At 39.7% G+C, this 25,895-nt stretch overlaps 1 protein-coding gene across 10 annotated transcripts in view; it reads left to right on the forward strand.

The window, feature by feature from the left end:
• FRY (FRY microtubule binding protein) overlaps positions 1 to 25,895 on the forward strand; it is a 477,475-nt gene that overhangs the window by 412,312 nt on the left and 39,268 nt on the right. For 9 of the 10 annotated variants that reach the window (XM_017538031.2, XM_017538028.2, XM_017538026.2 and 6 more), the window contains 11 exons: positions 1,508 to 1,629; positions 4,858 to 5,045; positions 6,358 to 6,452; positions 7,663 to 8,270; positions 9,178 to 9,275; positions 9,636 to 9,806; positions 12,744 to 12,884; positions 15,542 to 15,721; positions 17,750 to 17,911; positions 20,140 to 20,214; positions 22,525 to 22,695. In XM_017538031.2, the coding sequence (XP_017393520.1) occupies positions 1,508 to 1,629; positions 4,858 to 5,045; positions 6,358 to 6,452; positions 7,663 to 8,270; positions 9,178 to 9,275; positions 9,636 to 9,806; positions 12,744 to 12,884; positions 15,542 to 15,721; positions 17,750 to 17,911; positions 20,140 to 20,214; positions 22,525 to 22,695 (2,011 nt within the window). Of the gene's footprint in view, positions 1 to 1,507; positions 1,630 to 4,857; positions 5,046 to 6,357; positions 6,453 to 7,662; positions 8,271 to 9,177; positions 9,276 to 9,635; positions 9,807 to 12,743; positions 12,885 to 15,541; positions 15,722 to 17,749; positions 17,912 to 20,139; positions 20,215 to 22,524; positions 22,700 to 25,895 lie in introns of all 10 variants that reach the window. The other variant, XM_037741802.1, reaches the window with a different exon arrangement.

Here is a 25,895-nt window from a genome sequence, read left to right on the forward strand (position 1 = left end):
TCAGGCAATTCTCCTGCCTCAGCCTCCTGAGTAGCTGGGATTACAGGCACGTGCCACCATGTCCAGCTAATTTTTTGTAGTTTTAGTAGAGACGGGGTTTCACCATGTTGACCAAGATGGTCTCGATCTCTTGACCTCGTGATCCACCCGCCTCGGCCTCCCAAAGTGCTGGGATTACAGGCTTGAGCCAGCGCGCCCGGCCCGTAAAATTGTTTAAAATTTTTTTTAACTTTAAGTTCAGGGGTACATGTGCAGGATGTGCAGGTTTGTTGCATAGGTAAACATGTGTCAAGGGGGTTTGCTGTACAGGCTGTTTAATCAGCCAGGTGTTAATCCCAATATCCATTAGTTGTTTTTCCTGATCCTCTCTCTCCTACTCTCCGCCCTCTGGTAGGCCCCAGTGTGTGTTGTTCCCCACTCCATGTGTCCATTTAGCTCCCACTTATAAGTGAGAATATGTGGTATTTGTTTTTTTGTTCCTGCATTAGTTTGCTAAGGATGATAGCCTTCAGCTCCGTCCATGTCCCTGCAAAGGACATAATCTTGTATCTTTTCATAGTGGCTTAGTATTCCATCGTGTATATGTACCACATTTTCTTTATCCAGTCTATCATTAATGAGCATTTGGGTTAATTCCATGTCTTTGCTGTTGTGAATAGTGCTACAGTAAACATATGCATGCATGTGTCTTTATAATAGAACAGTGTATATTCCTTTGGGTATATACCCAGTAATGGAATTGCTGGGTTGAATGGTATTTCCATCTCTAGGTCTTTGAGGAATCACCACGCTGTCTTCCACAATGGTTGAACTAATTTAAATTCACACCAACAGTGTAAAAGCCTTCCTTTTTCTCCACAACCTTGCTGGCATCTGTTGTTTTTTGACTTTTTAATCATCGCCATTCTGACTGGTGTCAGAATGAGATGGTATCTCACTGGGATTTTGAGATTTGTTTTTTGAGACAGTCTTGCTCTGTCACCCAGGCTGGAGTGCAGTGGCACAATCTTGGCTCACTACAACCTCCACCCCCGGGTTCAAGAGATTCTCCTGCCTCAGCCTCCCAAGTAGCTAGGACTACAGGTGCGTGCCACCACACCTGGCTGATTTTTTATATTTTAATAGAGACAGAGTTTCACTGTGTTAGCCAGGATGGTCTCGATCTGACCTCATGATCCACCCACCTCAGCCTCCCAAAGTGCTGGGATTACAGGCGAGAGCCACCATGCCCGGCCCAAGCTTTTTTTATATGCTTGTTGGCTGCATGTATGTCTTCTTTTGAGAAGTATCTGTTCATATCCTTTGCCCACTTTTAAATGGAGTTGTTTGGTTTTTTTCTTATAAATTTGTTAAAGTTCCTTATAGATGCTGGATATTAGACCTTTGTCATATGCATAGATTACAAATATTTTAAATATGTTTTACCTTTGGAGTCAGGACTGCATGTATAGTTTTAAAAATGCAAAATGACGGTTATATTTTTGACATTTTATGTGTTTTGTTTAAGGGCATTTGGTCCACTTTGGTGCCATGAAGACATCACACCTAAAAATCAAAACTCAAAGAGTGCTGAACAGCTCACTAATTTTCTACGTCACGTTGTGTCTGTATTTAAAGATTCCAAATCAGGTACTTCATCCTATTTGCCCAGATCCCTCTTTCAGCATTGCTCTGTAATGGACACTATCTCTGTATGATGATTACAGCGCCTTAGAGTGGTCCTGCAGTCCACATCCATAGCACGAGCATATGGACAGGGGAGTTTTGAACCTTGTTCAGATGCTGCTAACTGCATGGTATTTAATGCCATATATATTTGCATTATGCTATATCAAATAATTTTCCCAATATATTTGTTCTACTTCTTTCATTTCCGTTACTAGAATTAAACTATGCCTATAACATTTTCTTTAAAGAAGGCTATGAGGAATAAATCTCATTAATTGACTCTCATCAGTCTCAACGATGAAAAATGGTCAGTCTGATGGCTGGTTGAAATGGTAAAACTGTTTTTTTTAAAAAAAAAAAAAAGAATTTGTGATAAAATGGTTTTGGCTTTAAAAGTGTTTGCTAATAATTCCTGTGCACATGACTATTCAGTATTCTAAATACAGAGTGCATCCTATTTAAGCTGTAGTAGCATCATAATACTTAAGTGTTTGCCTTCTGCTGCATTCCTTCAGATCCAAGTTGGCCTGGGCTGTCTGTGTATTAAACTTAAATCTGGTTCCTCAGTATGTTGTAAAACCACCTCTACCTTTTTTTCTCACACCAGGCTGACAGTTAAATCCAGCTCCCTGATTTTTCCAGCTGCTCTGATAATTAGCGCATTTCCCCGTTTAACACATTTTGGATTAGCCACGTATCTTTTCATTATCACAGGACACTTACTAAAAATCAAAAAATACTGACAGACCAAAATGGGAGAGTCATTCCAGGAATAGACTTCCATTTCTTGTTTTCAGCTTCCCCTTTGGAATTTGTTTAAAATATTAAGACTTCGAAAGCCAACTAATAATTGCCCAAATTAATAACCCGTTAATAACAACCAAAGGAAGAAATTTACAATTTTATGTAAACCATTAATTAATCTAAAATCTTTGATTGAATGAAAATAATAAAAATGAGAAAATATATAAATGCCTTATACTGAATTCTTGGAGGGTACTTCAGGCTATATAGAATCTAAGTCTTTTTACACCTTGATCAGTCAATTTTTACCAATTCTGATTTCTTTGTACATCCCTGCTTTTGGCCTGTTTTCTCTACACATACACAATGTGTTCCTGGAAACACTTGTGTTAGTCTGGGCGGCATAGCTGCTCTAACAAACAACCCCCAGAGCTCAGAGGCTTAACACAACAAAAGGTTATATTCCTGGGTCCTTTAACAGTTCAGTGCAGGTGTTTGGCAAGTGGCCTTCCACTAGGTGCCTCAGGGACCCTCCAGCCTGTAGCTGTGCCACCCCCTAGGCTAAGGCCTCTGCTGGGCCCTCTGCATCCAGCTAGCAGGTGGAGGAAGAAAGAGTGAGAAGAGAATTCCTTAGGATGCATTGATACCCCAGACTTAAATGGGGTATCCAGTGGTTTTTTTCCCACATTCCATTGGCCAGAACTGGGGCCCTGAAGGACCTTTCCATTTTCTCAAAGGACACTGTTGTGGTGGTGGAGTCTGAAGTCCTGCTAATACGGTTCTAACCCTCAAGTTCATTGTGATTTAAATAAGCATTTGCTCATTGCCGAGGTACCTAACCTCCACACATAAAATAGGCTAAGCAGACAAACCTTTATTTTATTTTATTTTATTTTTTAAACCTTTATTTTAAAATAAAGACATAAAAAGTTTTTTTGAAACATCATTCATAAGATATGAATTTCCTCTATGGGTTTAATCCTACATTTACTACTCTGAATGTGTCTGAGGTCAGTTTTCCAGGGTCCTCTGTTTTCTCTGCAGGAACATTTTCTTGTATAGTCTGTTTGTCCCTAGGGCCAGGTAGCCAAGCTGCAGCTAAGAACAATGACATTGAATTATCCCTTCTGGCCCACTTTGATGTAGCAGCCAAATGTGTCCTCAGAGCCTCTGCGACATAGAGACAGCCTGTCTCTGTTTTCATTCAGGCCTCCTACCCTTGTCGTCTGCTTTTCTCCCTGCAGAGAAGCATAGCAAGTGTATAGTTTAATGACACTGAATTCAGTCATGAGCTTTATGTTACATTTTCATTCCCATCTGATCAAATGGTTTTCTGATTACTGAGATTACCTTTCTACAATCAGAAAAACAAATATTCAGGCAAAAGTTTAAATTATGCCTGCCTTCCTCACAGTGTCTGCTTTTCAATATCTGCATATCAATAAAGCAAAGACTTTGGCAGGGGCCTTAGTTGTGTTTTGAGTTGACTAGGTCCACTAACAGCTTTCCTCTATTGTGAAATTTCCTCTACTCTAACAAACTCGACAAAAAAAAAGGAGTGAGTATTCTGCGCAACAAAAGTAGTACAGAAGAATAACATACGAAAATAGTGAGGTAATAAATAATACATTTGTGAGCCTACGTTATGTTTCAGACACTGTACTAGGCACTTTATACGTTGTTTAATTTTCACAATAACTGTATGAGAGAAGTTAAAGATAAGGAAAGATTCATGGAGAACAAATTTCTTTCCCAGAACTAGAAAGCCCCAATTCAATACCAGCACCATCTTGTTCCAAAGCCTTTTTCTACTACAATATACTTCCCTACGATTTATTCAGAATTTGTTTTTATTATAAAATGAGCTGGGTGCAGTGGCACATACCTGTAATCCCAGCGACTCAGTAGACTGAATCTGGAGGGTTCCTTGAGCCCAGGAGTTCAAGACCAGCCTGGGCAACAAAGAAAGATGCTGTCTTAAAAAAAAAAAAAAAAAAGCCTGACATGGTGACATGGTGGCTCATGCCAGTAATTCAGGCACTTTAGGAGGGCAAAGCAGGCAGATCACTTGATCCCAGGAGTTCAAGACCAGCCTTGGCAACATAGTGAGACCCCCATCTCTACAAAAAATACAAACAACTAGCCAGGCATGGTGGCACACACCTGTAGTCCCAGCTACTTGGGAGGCTGAGATGGAAGGATGACTTGAGCCCAGGAGGTAGAGGCTGCAGTGAGCTGTAATCATGCCACTGCACTCCAACCTGGGCAACAGAGTGAGACGCTTTCTCAAAAAAAAAAAAAAAAAGAAAAAAAATGGTTGACTTGTAAATAAGTACCACCACTAGGTAGCCCTGTGCCGTTAGCCTGTTTTAAACTTACGGTAACTTTGATGCCCCAGAGCAGTGGAGTAGAGAAAGACCTGTTCTATGGCTCCTCTTGCTCTAGGCTTCCATCTGGAGCACCAATTGAGTGAAGTTGCATTGCAAACAGCCCTCGCAAGCTCTTCAAGGCACTATGCTGGTCGGTCCTTCCAGATATTCCGAGCCCTCAAGCAACCTCTGTCAGCACATGCTTTATCTGACCTTCTCTCGAGATTGGTGGAGGTGATCGGAGAACACGGAGATGAGATTCAGGTATGAAAGGGAAGACCACGGAGCCCATGAAGGATGAGCTCCCTCGTCTCGATGAGGATTTAACTTGTTTCTAGCCTTTCTTCTCTCGACAAGTATCCCAGCCATCTGGACATGTACAATATATTCTTTCAGCTTTAGAGGCTGACTTTTATATTTACAAAAATTATTCTAAGGAGCCTTCTTCTAGAATTTCAGTGGATATTATCTCTTATACAAGCCAACAACTAGAAATCCTTTGGTGGCTCCTTCTTTGTTGTTTTTGTGGTTGGTTTTATTTGGTGGGCAGTCAGGATTATTTTGCATAGTTTTCAGTTTCTGGCTACCAACCTAGGATGCAGTTATATAGTCTCCCTATCCAGAGCAGGCATCTCCACTGTATCTGTGCAAAGCACTACCTCTCTCTGTATGGGTGGTCTCCAGCAGACTGAGGAGAGCTAAAGAAGGAATGGAGAGGGACTGCCACAAGGAGACCCTCCAGGTAGAGCCCAGAGATTGGGAAGCTGAACTGGTGCTGGCATTACAAGCTCTGTTGCTCCGGCCAAGCCCATCTTGCCCTTCAGAAATGTCCTGGCCAGACATGGTGGCTCACACCTATAATCCCAACACTTTGAGAGGCCAAGACAGGCAGATCACTTGAGGCCAGGAGTTTAAGACCTGGCTGGCCAACACAGTAAAACCCCATCTCCACTAAAAATATAAAAATAAGCTAGGCGTGGTGGCACACACTTATAGACCAAGCTGCTCAGGAGGCTGAGGCAGGAGAATCACTTGAACCCAGGAGGCACAGGTTGCAGTGAGCCAATATTGTGCCATGGCACTCTAGCCTGGGCAATGGAAGTGAGACTCCATCTCAAAAAAAAGGAGAAAAGAAATATTCCTGCATCTAAGGAAGCCTACACACCTACAGACTCTACCTGCATCCTTCTTTCAGCCATCAGAGGTGCTGTTTAAAACACCACTGAGGCAGCTCTTCCCTTACCTCACCTCTTGACCTGTGGCTTTCAGACATTGCCATTCTATTTCAAATGCCCACCCTCCCCTTAGCAGAGGGTCATGCCTGCCCCTCACTGTTAGATTTCAAATGAAAGTGATCTGTTGAGGCTCTTAGACCTAGGAAAATAAATTTTTATGATTATCTACTAACTCCTAAGCCATCGGAATTTCCTAAGTGGCCCTTAAAGCTTATTTTAGACTTCATAAATTAAAGCAGCAATAACATTATTGGAATAAAGTTTGCATGAATTAAATTTATCTTCTGGAAGTTAACAGTGGTTACAAACAATACACAATGCTATCTTCACATGTTTGGCAGGGTTATGTAATGGAAGCACTCCTTACCTTGGAGGCGGCTGTGGATAACTTATCTGACTGCTTGAAGAACAGTGACCTCCTAACTGTATTGTCCCGGTGAGAATCAGCTTAATGACATTTTGACATCAAGTGTACTGTACTGGAATATTTGGGAGATGCTGGACTTTGGGCAAAGTACAAAGAACAAATCTAGTTTTTGAAGTGTATTTATGACCTGAAAAATTATGTGTAATAATTTCTTAAGGTAAAAAAGAAGTTCAAATACGCACACACACACACACACACATATTATATAAGTATTTTAAAACATTGGTAAGATAGCACGTGTTAGCTCTAAATGATACAAATATTAATAATTTTTCATTTCATTTTTTGTCTTTTTTCAAATTTTATGTAATATTCTATTTATTACATTGGTAAAGAGAAATTAAAACTAAACATTATTTTTAAATGAATATATACAAAGCTCCTCTGAACTGTTGCCATAAAAACAATTGGAAAAAATGTTGACTTCACTTGAAGAAATTCCTACCTTAGTATTTTTTTTTGCTCCTATCAGTGTTTAATAACTCATTTCAAATTATTCATGACTCTATATTCTGTTTGTGTAACTGAGCTCATCTTGCTTGAAATTGAGTCAGTAATGTTATCTTGTATCCCATTGGGCCTTGTTTCATTTTTAAGTTGAGCATTTCTTGTGGATAGATAATTTTAGTGTGATTACAAACATCACACATATTTATCTTTATGAATATAAAGATTTATCTAAATCAGTAAAAATATAGCAAGAATGTTGACTCAATGTTGAATCATTCATGAAAAATGATTTCTAAGTCAACCCTTTCATCATGGACTTAGAAATCATTTTTCATGAATTTTTGTAAGTACAAAATATTTTATTTGACATGAACATTTACTGACTTCTTTCTAGATACAGCATAATTTCCATTTCTGTTCTCCTTAGCAGTCAATTAACAGAATATCAAAGCTTATACCTATCAGGTACATTTTGTCATAATTATTCCTACCCAAAGTCAAGCCAAAAATAAATGAAATATCAGTAAACTTTAAGGCCAATTATTTCTTTACATTTTCATTAAGTAGCAGTCAGTATTGGGCTTTTTGTTTGTTGGTGAGGGTTTTTCTTGTTTTGTTTTTTATAGCTTTAAGGATAAGGAAAAATAAATTAATAGAAAGTGGCATTTCTAAAGAATGATTTCCCTCCTGTAGTGTTTCTCAGTGGACGTAAAAGGACTAGCTTTTCACGTGTTAGCATCCTATTAAACTTATTTATTTTTATACCCAGCTCTTCCTCACCAGATTTAAGCTCCAGCAGTAAACTCACAGCAAGCAGAAAGAGCACAGGACAGCTAAACGTGAACCCTGGGACCACCAGCGGCAACACCACGACTGCAGAACGGAGCCGGCATCAACGAAGCTTTTCTGTGCCCAAGAAGTTTGGTGTCATCGACCGATCCTCCGACCCACCTCGAAGTGCCACACTGGACAGAATTCAGGCTTGTACCCAACAAGGCCTCTCCTCAAAAACCAGAAGCTCATCCTCCTTAAAGGACAGTCTCACGGACCCATCCCACATAAACCATCCCACCAACCTTCTGGCCACCATCTTCTGGGTCACAGTAGCCTTGATGGAGTCTGATTTTGAGTTTGAATACTTAATGGCCTTAAGGCTGTTAAGCAGACTACTGGCACATATGCCGCTCGATAAGGCTGAGCACCGAGAAAAGCTTGAGAAACTCCAGGCGCAGCTCAAGTGGGCTGACTTCTCAGGCCTGCAGCAGCTGCTGCTGAAAGGATTCACATCCGTCACCACCACAGACCTGACCCTGCAGCTCTTCAGTCTGCTGACGCCAGTGTCCAAAATATCCATGGTGGATGCATCCCATGCTATTGGTAAAGCCAGCCTCGTTCACCCTATCCCAATTCTGGTGGTGGTTGTATTCATCATTTGGTACAATAAGATAATATGAACTTGCTGCTTTTAACGATTCTGCTTTAAAAAGGTTCCTTGGGAGTAGTTTGTTTTTTCTTTTAAAATTCTATATAATGTACATCTCAATTACCTATATTACAGAAAATATTTTTAAGACAATAGCATAAAAGGGGCCAAAATTATTTATATGATATTGGTGGTTTCTTTATGCTTTCCAGATCAAACTGCAAGTACGATTAGTTTATTCATTGCTCTTGTATAGAAAAAAAAACAAAAACATTTTTTCTTAACTCCTAAATATTTTTTCTTTGCTTTTCTGTTCTTGAAAATTCTCTTGGTTTCCTTTTGTTTTGAATTAACCCAAATCAACAAGCCAGATTTTAATGCCATGGCATGTGGCCCAGAATTCATTTCATGAAGTTAGAACTTAACACAGAGGGATTAAATCATTTCTTATCATTTTAAAGAGTCTTTTCAATTACGTGACTAAGACTTAAATTGGTTGGCCTACGTCCTCTCACTCCAGTTTTTCTTAAAATATGGTTTTTGATAAAAATTTCAAAGCATACTTCAGCTCAGTTCAGTCTGTGCCAATAAAATCTGGGCCAGCCATCCTTATTAACAAAAGTCCAGTGCAAGATAATCACTGCGTCTTAAAATCGCAGATCTACTTCAGTGTCTGTTTGTTGTAACTGGTGCCATTGTGGTTGTGCATTTTTCATTGATATTGTGTTAGATCACCTTTCGGCTGATTTAAAAGACTGCTTTTGCATCACCTCAGTATAAAAATCTGTAACATGCCTTCCCACTGTTAACAGCTAAAATATACTATATTCAGCTATCTCCATTGTATTTTCTCTAATCCAGGGTTTCCACTGAATGTCTTGTGTCTCCTGCCTCAGCTGATTCAACATTTTGAAAATCCCAATCAGTTCTGTAAGGACATAGCTGAAAGGATTGCTCAGGTATGAGTTACAGCTCTGCACTCAGGCAGATCCGTAGAGGCCTTTAGGGAGCCCCAGTGTCAGACAGATTACCAGGCCCAGAGAAGGCAGTGATTTTCTCAATAACTGGAAATAATAACTAATATAACAGTAATGGACATATGGGGTGGCTGATGCATATTGTCTTCCTTGCTTTCATTCTTGAGAATGCAGGTGGAAAAATTTGTGAAAATTGTATTAACTAAGCTAAGTACTTCCTATAATTACCAAAAAAGTGTATCACTCTACTTTCCAGACTGCCAGAGCTTATAGTAAAATTGCTAACATTTCTTCTTGTTCATTCGGCTGTTTTATTCCTAATTGATTTTCTTATTTTAAAAGGTTTGTTTAGAAGAGAAGAACCCCAAACTTTCAAATCTTGCACATGTCATGACTCTTTATAAAACACACAGCTACACAAGGGACTGTGCCACGTGGGTTAATGTGGTCTGTCGATACCTTCATGAAGCATATGCTGACATTACCTTGAATATGGTTACCTACCTGGCAGAGGTAAGCTTTTTATTTATTTATTTATTTTTGAGACAGGGTCTCATTATGCTGCCCCTGATCTCAACTCCTGGGCTCAAGCAGTCCTCCTGTCTTGGCCTTCCAAAGTGCTAGGATTTCAGGCGTGGGCCACCATTCCCAGCCAGAGGTAAGCTTTGAAATGAAGGATAAAACTTATTATAGCTTCCATGGGTAAATTATGTGCATAGAATTGATAATATACTCAATATACTCTTCCATATATTATATGCCTATTCAATATTATAATACATGCTAATGGAATCATTTTAAATCCTCACAAGAGCACAGTGATACAGTTACTATCATACAGCTCCAAGGCTCAGCTAGGTTAAATAATTTTCCACAAGTTTAAAGCAGCAGAGTCAGCCTTTAAACCTAGATATTGCTGCCTCCAAAGCTTAAACTCCTTCTATTTATTATGGTAATACCTGTTACCACATGGCAGAGATCAGAAAATTTTATCTTAATTACTCTAGGTATCCAAATCTTATTTAAGGAGTTACTGTGTGGCTTGATAACGTTTAATCATTGTTTGCTCTGATCTAATTATCAAAGCATACATTCTGAAATAAACTTTATTCTCACCTTTTATTTATTTATTTATTTATTTATTTATTTATTTTTGAGACAGAGTTTCATTCTTGTTGCCCAGGCTGGAGTGCAATGGTATGATCTCTGCTCACCACAACCTCCGCCTCCCGGGTTCAAGCAATTCTCCTGTCTCAGCCTCCTGAGTAGCTGAGACTACAGGTGTGCACCACCATGCCCAGCTAATTTTTGTATTCTTAGTAGAGACAGGGTTTCACCATGTTGACCAGTATGGTCTCGATCTCTTGACCTCGTGATCCACCTGCCTCGGCCTCCCAAAGTGCTGGGATTACAGGCTTGAGCCACCGCGCCTGGCCTTCAGAAAGGAATTCTGATGCATGCTTCCACATGGGTGAACCTTGAAGACAACACAGTTTGCTTAATCATCTCCCTTTTGTTGCTAATGTTCATAATTTTTTCCATTGCCAATGGTCCTGTTATGTAGACCTTTATCAAATGATACTTGAAATTTGATCAAATAATAATAGATGTTATCAAAATCATTTTATCACATAATATCAAATGACTCTACATTTCCTGAGGTCGAATTATTCAGTCCCGTGGCGTGGGTATGTGGGTATGCGGGTATGTTATTTAGTTCTTTAACATATTCGAGAGGTTGGTCTTCATAAAGACCCCCCAATTTGTAATACTATAAACAATGTATAAATATTCCTGTTTTCCTGTATCCTCACTAAATTTTATCATTCCATGTATTCATTTTTTAGTTTAATACTTTTTGTTAAAAATTTTGAATTATTTTAGGTATTTTCTTTCTAGTAAAGATATTCATTTCACCACATTATAGATTTACATAATAATTTCCTCATGTTTTTTGTTTTGTTTTGAGACAAAGTCTCTCTCTTAACCCTTAGGCTGGAGTGCAGTGACGTGACCATGGCTCACTGCAACTTCCGCTTCCTTGGTTCACATGATTCTCCTGCCTCAGCCTCCTGAGTAGCTGAGATTACAGGCATCGGCCACCGTGCCCAGCTAATTTTTTTATTTTTAGTAGAGATTGGGTTTCACCATGTTGGCTAGGCTGGTTTCAAACTCCTGACCTCGGGTGATCTACCCACCTCAGCCTTCCAGTGTGCAGGGATTAGAGGTGTGAGCCACCACACCCAGATGTTCCCTCATGTTTTAACCACTCTGTAAATACTGTGGAATTTCATCATTTACTTGGATCATCTCTATCAACTTTTTATTTTAAACAGTAAATGTTTATCATGATGTCCGTCACATATATTTTTTCCTTATTTTGCCTTCCTTTTGGACAATATCACTGATTTTTTTAATGATCATAAAAGCAGTATATGTTCATAACAGAAAATTTGGAAGATGCAGGAAAAATTTTTAAAAGAAAAGAAAAATCACCCAAAATTATAGAGAAATAATATTAACATTTTAAAATATCTTTCCAATGTTATTTCTGTATAACATACACATTCATGTCAATATTGGCATCATCTATTAAACAGACAATTATGTATCCTTCATTTCCCACTCAATATTATCTGATATCCTCCACTGTCTTTAAAAATGTCATTCTGTTAACTGCATGATGTTTCATTATACAGGTTGCCATTAACCTGTACATCCATTTCCCTAGTGTTTGATATTTGAATTGCTTACAAAGCTTTCTTGTTTTGTGTATGATTTTTGCCATTATAAATAATGCCATGATAAAATCTCATAAAGCCTCTATCTCTGGTTTGAGAAACATTCCTTAAAGTATAATTACTATGTCAAAAGATTATGGATCTTCTTCCTTGCTCTTGATCTCATTTGCCAAATTATCCAATTTACATTCCTACTGATGTGTAAGAATACCCATTTCTTTATCTCCCCATCAATACTGAATACTGTCAACTTCTAATCTTTGCCAATTTGATAATGGACAGGTTGTATCTTTTGTTCGAATTTGTAATTTTTGATCATTGGTGTTTGATGCTTTCTTTTTGAGGTGTTTTTAATATTTCATCATGTGAATTTTATACTTACATATTCATACCTCCACACATGATATAGTCTATTTTGATAATATCTTCATTTCTTTATAGTTAGTATTTTATTTCCCCTTCTAAAGAAATGTGCAGTCAAGCTAGGCGTGGTGGCTCTTGCCTAGAATCCCAGATACCTGGCAGCTGAGGCAGGAGGATCTCTTGAGGCCAGGAGTTTGGGACTAACCTGGGCAACATGACAAGACCCCATCCCCTAAAAAATAAGAATTACAAAGGAAATGTGCATTCTAAATGTGTTGGAAAACGCGAGTCCTTCCGTATGAAGATCTGGCATGTGACTGACTCCAGCTGCACTTTGCCCCCACAGCTGCTGGAGAAGGGCCTCCCTAGTGTGCAGCAGCCCCTGCTCCAGGTGATCTACAGTCTGCTCAGTTACATGGACCTTTCTGTCATTCCTGTCAAACAGTTTAATGTGGAAGTTCTGAAGACAATTGAAAAATATGTGCAGGTGAGTACTTGGATAACTTCACTAAGCAACTAGTCATTCCATAAAGACAGAGGCTTTCACTGTAGCTTGGCTACAAAACTGTCTGGGTGCCAGGCCACTCATTCATTCCTTGACATCCATGACACAGCCAGGGCAGTTGAGAGTGGGAGTTGACCACACCCTGAGTAGGATTCCGAAGAGAATGAGAGGACAAGACCCTGGCACATTCCAGTGCCTTCAAAAGACACATTTCTGCCTCTTGGGGCTACAGGCCGGGTATTGAAAGCACATACCTGACTTGGAGGGCAGAGGCAGAATCTTGTTTTTAACATCTTGTTTCAGAGGAGAGGGTACAAGGAACTGTAGGAACGTTCACGTGTGCCAGGTTCGAGGCCCGGTGTCTCAACATGTGAAAGGTTATTCAGAGGCTAAAATTGTCACTTTAGAGTTGAAGGGTGGTTAAGAAACTTGCGTAAATGTACTTGAAAATACTCCTACAAACAAAAAAATGTTTATTTGAGGGGATAAATAAAACAAGATGACAAAATGTGAATAATTGATGAAGAGTACAAAGCAAAGGGGTTCATGGTAGACATCTCCAAACACCTACAGATTGGTTCTTTAAAGCTGTACTCAGAGAAGACCAGAAACAAAATTTTTTTAATGAAAATAAAAATAAATATCAACACCAGGCACAGAGAGTCAACTTAATAAATCCCAGCACTTTGGGAGGCTGAGGCAAGAGGATCACTTGAGGCCAGGAGTTCAAGGCCAGCCTGGGCAACAAAGTGACACCCGATCTCTACAGAAATAAAAAATAAAAATATTAGCAAGGTGTGGCAATGTACACCTGCAGTCCCAGCTACTTAGGAGCCTGAGAGAGTTTCCCTTGAGCCCAGGAGGTTGAAGTTATAGTGAACTATGATCACACCACTGCACTCCAGCCTGGGCAACAGAATGATAGATAGGAAGATATGAATATAAATAGGAAGATAGATCAGACACACCAGGGCAAATTTCTAAAGCCTGGAAGTTAATCTAAAACATAAAACACATGACCACAGACTAATGCAGGGAGGCTCCGGGCCATGGGAGTAGTGCAGGGCCACCATGGGGTTAAGTGGAGAGCGCCTAGCTCAAGAGTAGAGACATCTTTTTCTTTACATTTTATTTCTCCCTCTATTTTTTCTCTGGAGTGTACTTGGTAAATTTAGGATTCAAGGGCAAATGCTTGGTTCTCTCTGGTTAAGCTCATTGATGAAGACATACAGTATAAATTTTAGATATTCCTTTCCATCTTTACTTCACCAATCAAATTATTTACAGAAATTAATTAATGCTAAAAGTGACTTCCAAGCATTTTGCAAGTGACATTGCTCCATAGTACTTGCCCCACACATAGGGTAGGCAGTCAGTTAATAGTTTCTCACTTCACTCACAGGAGACAGGTGGTCAGTTCACATCTTTCTACGAATGTGTGCCCCATGTTGTTGTTTATTAGTCTGTCCATTTTGTCTTAGGCCTGTTGGCCACCTCTGGCGTTTTGTATCTTACCTCAAATAGTAGCTTATTTCACATTTAAACCATGGCCTCCCTTGCGCAGAATCTAATAGATGTTTTATTTCATGTGCTTTGGCTGCAAAGTCCAGGCAATAATAATAACTTTTATGAAGTTCATTTATCTATGTTTCTAATATTTTTATGGGAGCAGCAGCCACTCTGATCGGAGGTTGTCAGAGAAATGGTAAAGCTGAGTCTTAAATGCAGAGTAGGAATTTGACATGCCAATAAGGAGGTGAAAGGTATTCGAGGATGAGGGCATAGCATGAGTAAAGGCACAGAGGCTGGAGAGCTTGCCAAATTTGGGGAACTCTAGCAGCAGCCTAGGGGAGATGACCCCTGCAGGCCATGCTCAAAGAGTGTGGACTCCACCCTGTCCACCAGAGGGAGCCTGTGAAGGAGCTGAGTCAGGGAAGTGGCTTGACGTGAAGAGTTCTAGGAAGATCACTGTAGCTGGATCTGATGCTCTTAAGGGCTGCAAGCCAGGACACCAGGAAGGGGCCATTGAGATAGTCCAGGCAAGGCCTCAGAGGGTGCCACTGAGCCAATGCCAGCAGGAATGCAGAGGAGGGAACAGATTACCAGGAGGGAGGGAAAGAAAGGGTTAAGAAGGGCTTCCAGATTCTTGAGTTAAGTAATGAGGAAGACAAGAAGTGAGAATAGGGCTGAAGGCAGAGATCCAGGCACCCAGGAAGCAAATGGAGCAGGAGGAGCCAGAGAACTAGGAGAAGGACCAAGAAGACTGGAAACCAGACGTGGGGAGAACTTTCAGAAAGAATGAATTGACCAGTCAGTGGCATAAAATGCACTGGGAGCTTTTTTTTTCCAAATGAAGGAGGTGCCTCATTACCAATAATGGTACCTCATTAGTAAGAATTTAATTTAGTTGAAATGGACAAAATTGGTCTTTTTTTATTTGCGTGTTTCCTAAATGTACCTCTTTTTATATATACATTGCCTTTTTATGTCGTTTGCCTTTTATTTATCATGGAGCCTCCTGCACTGTTTTAAGTCAGTGAATTCTGACTGATCACTAGCTTCTCACTGGTCATTCTGACTTACATTAGCTTTAAAAAAATGAAATTATTTTTAACCCTTGAATGTTTTATTTCCTGCAGAGTGTTCACTGGAGAGAAGCTCTGAATATCTTGAAGCTGGTAGTGTCTCGGTCAGCCAGCCTCGTTTTACCTTCGTACCAGCACAGTGACCTCTCAAAAATAGAAATACATCGAGTGTGGACTAGTGCTTCCAAGGAATTACCTGGGAAGACCCTGGACTTCCACTTCGATATTTCAGAGGTACTTAGCTATGTTAACTGTTTCTGTGAACCTTAGCATGAATTTGTAGTAGCAAAGGTCAAAAGTAGTTGCCTAGAAAAAAGAAGACTAATTCGACAGTTATTTCAAGTGAAGATTTCTAAGGACTAAATTAGGTTCCGCTTTTTTAAGAACCCATTGAGTGTCATATTCACTGGGACTCTCAGTTGGCAGCTTTTAAAAATAGAAACTGGCCTCGGTTTACATAACCTCTTTTTAAAAATGATTTTTAAAAGAGGTATTTAAAAATGGAATGATCGTAAGCATTTTAAACCATGACGTTCGCTCATTCTTTATCTTACAATGGTCATGTCTTTATATACACAATGTTTCTCCCTGAATGACAGCCAGGTCAGCAATCACCAAAATTTACAGGAATACAGACTTCACTTTACAGTTGCTTCCCCAACCCACACTATTTTTTAAACAAGTAAAACTAAATTCTTGTCTTGAAGAGGGCAGGAGAGGGAGAGGGAGGAGGAAGAGACTAGGGACCCAAGCTAAGGAGTCAGGAAGAAAAGAAAGGACAGGAAGTGGTCCTGTTTACCAGGCAGTCTACGAACAAACATTTGGGAGGCCTGTATTGAGGCATAAGGTGTAAAATAACTTTGCTTTCACATCTCTTACTCCATGACTTACAAACCTCCAAAGCAGAAACTGCACTCTGTTCATGTTTATGACCAGGGCCTGGTACAACATCTGGTGCATAACAGATCACTAATAAATATTTCCAAACACTGCTGAATGAATAAATTCACTAAGAAATAAACCTAGTGTCAAACACTGCGTGTTCTTACTCATAAGTGGGAGCTGAAAAATGAGAACACATGGACACAGGGAGGGGACCATCACACACCAGGGCCCGTCCGGAAGTGCGGGGCAAGCAGAGGGAGAGCATTAGGAGAAATACCTAATGTAGATGTGACGGGTGCAGCAAGCCACCATGGCACATGTATATCTATGGAACAAACCTGCACGTTCTGCACGTGTATCCCAGAACTTAAAGTATATTTTTAAGAGAACAGTAAAGAAATAAACCTGGTTTGCTCATATGGAACTTACTTGCACTATTATGTAGGCCATATTCAAGTTTGTTTTTTATACAATGGTCCTCACTGACCTTTCATCATTCCAGTTTTCAGGATGAGATACTACTGGCTGCCATTGTGACACCTGCATCTATATTTAATATGTAAATAACATTAAGGTTTCAATTTGATCCTTGCCTATTTCACATTTTCTTTAACATGGCTAGGGGGAAAAGCTATTTTTACCCTGCTATTTGAGTTTATTGTGTCCCAAAGAGATACAAAAAAACATGCAGCCAGTTAGCAGCATGCCCTGGAGACCCAAAACTGCTGCAGAATGATGGGTCTCAAGAGCCAGGCATGAAATTGACAGTTTCTGCCACTGCCAAGGTCAGGCCCATGAGCCTGGTGTCTGCGAAGGAGACTGGCTCAGAGCTAAAGTTTGCTAAGTGCTGCTCACGCAGCCACCCCACTCTAGAGCTCTCGGGAAGTGAGATTTCTCAAGTGCTGCCCGGGTACCTGGCCCTGACCTCAGTCATTTGAATAATTGAAAAGATATAAATAAGTTAAATACATCTTTAAATAATTGAGAGTATATAAAGATTGATGATTAAAAGTTGGGAGAAGGAAAGGAATTTTGGTCTCTTGTTCTAACTATAAGAAATGTTTTCAAGTTTAAACAATCGAAAACTGATTCGTTTCCTGCACATTTAGCTTCTCTTTATCAGCGGTTTCTAAAGCATATTAAAGAACAAGCAGTTGCATTTTTCTGCTGCTGAAGAGGGGAGAAAATGTTAAAGATGCAAAATGATTCATAATGTATACTGAGTATTGAGAAAATGAGCCCATTTGTAACACTGAATTTCTCTAATCTTATTCTTAATTAAATAAGCCATTCTTGGTTGCTTCTGGGGAGAGGGGTTTCATATGTCACAGAACTATTGAGACAGAAGAATGTGCTTTTGTCTTCTTTATTCTCAAGACTCCAATCATAGGGAGGCGGTATGATGAGCTGCAGAATTCTTCTGGGCGTGATGGGAAGCCCAGGGCCATGGCCGTCACCCGGAGCACGTCTTCCACTTCTTCAGGCTCCAACTCCAATGTCCTTGTTCCTGTGAGCTGGAAAAGGCCCCAGTATTCTCAGGTATGCAATCCTAGACCCACAGGCCTGGGAGGGAGTTTACAGAGCTATTGAATCCCGATGGCTGTGTCACAAGGGAATCCCCCTTTCACCATCCCAAGGTTGCCCATATAGGTCTCCACACTTCCAGGGATGGGGTCTTGTGACATTCCAAGGAACCCATTTTCCCTTTGAACAGTTCATTACCTTGAGTTGAAGTCTGACTGTTTGTTGCTTCAAGCCACTGGTTCTAGTTCTCTTAAGGTCTAGAAAATAAAATAAAAATCTGGTCTCTCTTTCACATGGCAGCCCTTCAGACATTTAAAGAAATTCTGTCCCTCTGCCACTGTCCTAAATAAGTCCAAACAACACATCCTTTGTTCACCCAACCAATTCTATAGCACTTGGACACCCAAAGGGTTGATAGGGCTGCACACCCAAGGACCACCCTGGCTGCTGTCCACGAAGCAGGCACCTCAGCCATAGTGTCCACGCACAGGCTAAGCCATGCAGATGGTGGGGCGGGGGTACTGCTGCCAGATTCTCTGTCATCACAGCATAGGATTGTATTCACTCTGTGGTGACTGCGTCATAGCAGAGATGCCATTGGGCTTCCTGTCAAGTAACACTTCTGCATTATTCAGGAGCCTTTGTTGACTTGTGACAAATCCATTGAAAAACTACCTTATGTGGTAAAGGAACTTGCCAGCTTACCCATCTTGGCTTCAAGCACAGTTGGCTCCTAGTACACAAGTGTCAGAAACCGGATTCTTAGACTGTTTACTTCTCACTGTCCCCACCTTCCCTTCCCAACATCTTGCCCCTTGTTTTCCCCTCTGTTGACTTCATTCTCAGGCGGGCTTTTTCTATGAGAGGCCCAGATGACCTCTGGCAACTCTAGATTTACAGGATCTTTGGCTCTGATGATTTCAGAGTGACAGAGGCCTTTCCCCTTTGACATCCATAGCAATTCTAGAAAAGAGTTCTTGCAGGGTATGAGGGAGACATAGCCCCAATCAGTGGGAATGGAGCCCTTCCAAGATAAAAAGAGGGACAGTGTTACCAGAAGAAGGTGAAGTGGGTGCTGGGAAGGACAAAGTGGGTGCCCCACAGGACTTACCTTCTCTCTCAAAGGTTAGTGCCGGCTGCAACAGAGCAGGCTCTCAGTGTGTGTTCAGCTGAAAACTTTGTTGGAAGAGAGAAGAAAAATATACAGCCAATTCCATGTCCCTCTACATTGACTCCTTCCCAGGATTGTAAAATGACCACTAAGATTCAGGAAAATCGTTTAGCGAGTCTTCTGCCATCCCTCAACCTCAAAGTCCTCCTGTCTCTGACCTTGAGCAGACACCATATTGAGTGTCTGTCCCCTCTATAATTTGGAAAGAAGGATACAGTGAATAGCGTTCCGTTAAGAAGAAAAATCTAAGAGTGGCATTGGCCTCCTAGCAGTTTCCAAATAACAAACTTTAAATCAGATTATAGGGGGAAAAATCATTTTAAAGAGATTAGGAAGATTGCTTTAAAAATTATCAACTCACCCATCATTCTGAGACCTGGGTTATCTGTCACTAGAAAATGTAATGGTTTATAGAAGAATCACATGCTTATAGGGCTGGAAAATAGGTTTATGAAGAAAAGGAACTGAATCTGTTTAACTTTCGGAAGAAGAAACTAAGAAAGATTTAATATGGCTTAAAATAAATGAATTTTTTCATTCTACAGAAAGTATTCTTCTATCTGAGAAAGAGAGACTGGTGCTGTAACTTAATAGAGTTAATTTAAGTGTAAGGAAAGCCTTGCTAATGCTGAAAGTTATAACATGTAAGAAAAGATTATCAAAGGAAGTGATAGATTTCCTTGAAGAACCTAGGGATTGATTTTCACATACACACATATACACCCCTTGGGATAATTTAGATCACCACTGTCCAGCAGAAACATAATGTGAGCTTCATTTTACATTGTCCAATAGTCACCTTTAAAAAAAGGAAAAAGAAACAGACAAAATTAATTTTAATAATAAATGTTACCTAACCTTATATATTTAAAACATTATTTCAACATGTTTTCAATACTTTACAATTTTTAATTGCTATTTATGTTCTTTTTTCATCCCTTTGTGTATTTTACATCTCAGTTCTCACTGTCCGTATGTCAAGTGCTGTTGCCCTGTGTGGCTAGTGGCTAGAAAATTCGTCGACATGCTCACAGAACCCCATAATGAGACCTGCCTTGTGTTTCTTTTCCAGAAGAGAACAAAAGAGAAGTTGGTCCATGTCCTTTCTCTGTGTGGCCAAGAAGTAGGATTGAGCAAAAATCCATCAGTAAGTTCTGTCATGTATCGTAGTTCCTTTGGTGTCATATCTCCTTTTTTATCGGTCTGTTTTTGCCTTTGGTCATATAATTTAGAGAATTCAACTGTGAATGACAAATATGATAGCCACCATCTTGAGCAAGCCGCTTGACTATTTCTCCCCACACCATGATTTTTAATCACACTGAGTTCAGAAACAATGAAAGATCTTGTTGGCTGTTTCCTCATTTGTCTGTGAATACTGTTTCTTTTCATTTTTTAAATTTCCTAGATTTTTTTTGTAAATATGCCCAGACTTTGTTACAATATAAATGATCATCTCTGCTGACCACCATGTATGTCAGATATGCTCATACCTCTTGGATATAATTTTACTCTCTGTACACACACTTCTTACTCTGATGTCCTTATCTTAACCACAGACAATAAAGATGAAAATAATATGTTTTTTTGCATACAAACTTCCACTGATGTTACAGTAAAAAAATTAAAACAAAAATTCTGCCATCAAGCTTTTGAATGAATGGACGATTGAAATGTTATAAGTATACTTTGGAAGCTTTTATAAAATTTAGAAAAATTTGAATTATGTATGGGATTATATTACAACAAAAACAGTAGAAGTGCCTGCTGGTTTTACCAAGTATTTTTGTTTCACCTATATCACAGCATATTTATTATTTATGAAAAAGAAATAGCAAACTAAATATTTTTCAACTAAAGAATTAGCAAACAAATTTCTCTGTGAAGCTATTTCTAAAATTTCAGAATGGATCTACTAACATAGTTCATGAGCAGATGAAATATTAGAAGCTCATAAATACTTGCTAAAGTGCAAAGTGATATTTCTTATCATCTGGGAAAGCACCCCAGCCAGCCATCAGCTAAGCTGGGCCTCCATTTAAGTCACCTTTTCAGTGTTATTGATCAGTGGGTTTTCTGCTGCTCTTGTGACGGTCTTTAGGACAGAGGGGACAGTGGCAGAAGCAGATAGAGCCTCCAAGCCCGCAACGAAGAGACACAGTATGTTTCGTCCCTGCAATGCAGCACCGCCAACGAGGCCTACTTTTATTGCCATTGTGGTTGACACTTTCTCCTCCAGACTCATACTTCTGCCCTGTGCTAAGGCCTTTTCAGCTAGAAATATTTACCTGGAGTACATTCCAAATAAGAGAAGCAGCACTAACTAGGAAACACTGCCTTCAGCCAAGGAAATCAGAAATCTCACGTCTTGTCTCTCTAGTTGACTAGTCCTCAGGGCTCTTTATCTTACATACTCATTTGCAATCCCTGTGTAAACTGTGTTGGGGGCTGTTATGAGAGGCCGTCGTATACATCATACACTATTCTTTTTTTTTTTTTTTTTTTTCATCATACACTATTCTTAAACACCAGGGGAAAAAAGTATGTTTGAAATCCATTCACCCTTTTTACTTTTGAGAGATGTTTATTGTATTTAAATTCTTATAAATGATTTGCCTACTTTTCAAGAATAACTAAGACATTATAATGGCTATACAAAGAATATTATTAATTTTCTTTAATATCAATCTATGTTCAGTAGAGGCTGGATAGCAAAACATTTACTCTCATTTACAGTTTATTATTTCTGCCAAGTTAAACCAAAATGGCTCAGTGAAGAGAACCTAAACATAGAAGTTAATTTTAAAACATCAACATACTAAAGATTTTAGTAGTTAAAAAAATGCTTTATTTTGTTTGAATCTACAGAAGAGGAATTTAAGTATAAATTATGGGCCTGGTTACTCACCTACTCTTCTGTGAACAAGTATTGTACTTTTTGGCTTCTGTTTTTATTCATTACCAGTTCTGGTTTATCTCTAAAAGGGTTAAATCCTTTGTTCCCGCAGTTTATTCTACAATAACATATCTTGGTATCAGTCCTAAAATATTGTATGTATTTGATGTATGTGTGTAAATGTGTATAATTTCTAACCCTAATCAGATTAGAAACAGTGGAACATTTTCCTGACTGCTCCAGTTTACACACAAACACACACACACATGTGCGCATGCACACACACACACACACACACACAGAGTATACAGTCTTCATCCATTAGGAAGCACCAATGTGATTCTTGAACGTTTTCCTGGTGCATGAATTTGCATCTTTGCCATGAGTTTAATCTGAAGGCACCTGTCCAACATAAATAATAAAAGAACATTCTAAAAATACCCACTGAAGGAATTAGGTGTGTACTGGAAATACAGTGCTATGAAAAGCCAATTACAGTTTTTCATAGCACAAACAACCAAAGGGAGAACAGTTTCTCAGGAGAGGTCTCTTGATTTGCAGGTGATTTTTTCATCGTGTGGGGATCTGGATCTACTCGAGCACCAGACAAGCTTGGTTTCTTCTGAGGACGGCGCCCGAGAGCAGGAGAACATGGATGACACAAACAGTGAACAGCAGTTTAGAGTCTTCAGAGACTTCGACTTCCTAGATGTGGAGCTGGAGGATGGAGAGGTACGGTGTAGTCTCTATCAAAATAATCCCTGCACCCTTTCCTTGGCTAATGAAACGGTTCTTTTTACCTGCTAAATAATGAGTTTTTGTAACAAGATCTTTAATCGGAAAGTTGTAAACTTTATTTTGAATCAACTTATTCAAAGTACAGCAGCTAAACTTTGGCAAAAGTTACCACACCCTTCCTGTCTGAGCCCACGGCAAAAGCTGCCAAGTTATTTCTAAATGGCAAAGACCAGAGTTTCAATGACCACACAGACTGTATGTGTGTGTGTGTGTGTGTGTGTGTGTGTGTGTGTGTGTGTGTGTGTAGTCCCAAGCTGGACTTAAAAAAAAAAATCACAAAAACATTTCAGTTCTGAGCCCGTTCACTGGTACCTGGGTAAAATATGCTAAGCATTTAATCATTTCTAATGTGAAGTTTCTCTAATTCAACTCCTTCAAAGCTTGCCTGCTACAACAGGAGACCACAGCCTGAGGGATCCAACATTTTTGTGCTTGATGAAATCTTTAGAACTGGAAACAAAATACAATCCACACGAGAGCTCTTTGCTCTGCTTAGGTCGGTGGCTGGTGTTCTAGACAGTGGAGCAGCTGAATTCAAATCTCAGTGGGCAAATGCAGATTTGTTTATTTTGGATGATAATCATGGCAGTAAGACACTTTCAGCTATGAATCGTGTTTTTGAAAACAGGTATTGAGAGGAGGAGCATCACCTGCCACTCACCTTCATTTCAGTGGCTCAGAGGCATGTTTCACCTAAGAGGCGGTCTTTTGCCTATGGGATCAAAACTCAGTTCACTTAAGTGAGATTGGATTATGTAAAGGTGCCTGGGTCGTAGCCTTTGACAATGGTGTTGTCAGCTCATGTTTAACTGCACCAGATTTCCCAAAGGGCTCTCTGCTAATCTTACAATTGAGGAGGCAGGCCCAGATCCCAAGTGTACGATGTCCTGCAGTAGGTAGGCACCTCCTTGCTTAACTACAGGTTTGTGGCAAATGATGCTTCAGGTAGCTACTTACCTTCCCTAAATGGATTTTATTACTGACCAACCCACTTATGTATAGTTGAAGCCAAAGAGCCCTCTGCTTGTGTCCTTCCTGGCCCACTGATGACCCTGGATGTCTGCCCCAGCAGGAGAGAATATGTCCTCAGAATAAAGGTGTTCTTCACCAATTCTTTCCCTGGAAAACAAGCTTAGCAGACCCAGTCCTCAAGCAGTATAAAGGCACTACAATAATGTATCCTTAAAATAACTGCCAGTTTAATTTTCTCCTTGAATTGCTTAAGAACCAATCAAAAGTATTGCAGCTTTCTGTGAGCCACAATAAATGACAGATAAAGCATTCATGAATGCAGTGAGGATTGTTTTAAAAGTCTAAAGCAAAATACAACTGTTTTGAATACTTTCAAAATGTCTCTGAGCCAGAGCTCAGAGTTCAGCTAATGTCAAAAGATCAGCTTCCTGATCTGACAACTGACCTAATGTTTGCACTTAGGTTAAAATTCAAGCTTGGACACCTGTTTCCCTCTGGAAGTTAAACAAGGGAGGGAAAAACAGACGAAGCAAGAGAGGTATCATTTCCTGTCTCAGCCAGAGAAAAACGTTATAGGAAACGACCTAGCAGGAATGATGTAAAGCCAAGGAATCTGACACAGTTTCAGAACAGCTCACAAATTTAGTTTCTATCAAAATAAAGGAAGGGAAAATCTGGGATGCCCATTACGTAAAAATAAATATTATACTAATGTTTTTCAGGGACAAGAAATAAGGAATACTATACCTTTTTTCTAGTCTGTCTTAAAAATCACAGGGATTATTTTATCTTTCATTGTTAAGATTTTATAAGAATCTGGCTGGGCACAGTGGCTCACACCTGTAATCCCAGCACTCTTGGAGGCTGAGGCTAGAGGATCACTTGTGTCCAGGAATTTAAGACCAGGCTGGGCAATGTAGCAAGCCCCTGTCTCTACAAAAAATAAAAAGTTAGCGGGTATGATAGCACATGCCTGTGGTCCCAGCTACTCAGGAGGCTGAGGTGGGAGGATCACTTGAGCCCAGGAAGGCTGCATTGAGCCGTGATTTGCACCACTGCACCCAGACTGGGTAACAGAGTGAGACCCTGTGTCAAAAAAAAAAAATTTAGAAGAAATTCACAGGGCTGAGAGTGTACATTTTACCCAAATAAAACAAGGCATTTGAGAATGTTTTGCTACTTCTCAGTAAAATCACAATAAGGGATTCTAACATGCTTGAGTAGAAGAGTGAAGATACCTGGACTTCAGAGTCCGGCAGCTCCAGGTTGAAACTTCACCTGGGGCACTGACCTTAGCTATATGACCTTAAGCAAGGATGCAGTTCCTCTTGGTTTCCGTTTCTTTGTCTGTTAAGTGAGTATAAGAATACGAGTTGAGCATTTCTCATCTGAAAATTCAAAATCCAAAAAGCTCAAAAATTGTAAACTTTTTGAGCACTAACACAATGTCACAAGTAAAAGATTCCACACCTGACCTCATGTTACAGGTCATAGTCAAAATGCAGTCAAAACTTTGTTTCATGCACAAAATTATTTTAAAATTGTATAAAATTGGCAGGTGCGGTGGCTCACGCCTATAATCCCAGCACTTTGGGAGGTTGAGGCAGGTGCATCACAAGGTCAGGAAATCAAGATCATCCTGGCCAACATGGTGAAACCCCATCTCTACTAAAATACAAAAAATTAGCCGAGCATGGTGGTGCACACCTATATAGTCCCAGCTGCTCAGGAGACTGAGGCAGGGGGATTGCTTGAACCCAGGAAGCAGAGGTTGCAGTAAGCTGAGATCACTGCACTCCAGCCTGGTGACAGAACAAGACTCTGTCTCAAAAAAAAAAAAAAAATTGTATAAAATTACCTTCAGGCTGTGTGTTTAAGGTGTATGTGAAACATAAGCAAATCTTAGACTTAGGTCCTATCCCCAAGATGTCCCCTTATGTATATGCAAATATTTCAAAATTTAAAAAAAAAAATCTGAAATCCAAAACAACCTCTGGACTTAAGCATTTTGGATAAGGTGTACTCAACCTCTACTTGCCGGTAGAGCTGACATGAGGATTAAATAAAATAACTTATGTATAGTGTCTAGCAAAGTGTCAGGTACATAGCTGGCATTCTAAATGTTAGTCTCCTTGTACTATCGCTGGTGAATAATTTTAGTA

Source organism: Cebus imitator, unplaced genomic scaffold (assembly GCF_001604975.1).
Source record: "Cebus imitator isolate Cc_AM_T3 unplaced genomic scaffold, Cebus_imitator-1.0 Scaffold108, whole genome shotgun sequence".
Classification (NCBI taxonomy): domain Eukaryota; kingdom Metazoa; phylum Chordata; class Mammalia; order Primates; family Cebidae; genus Cebus; species Cebus imitator.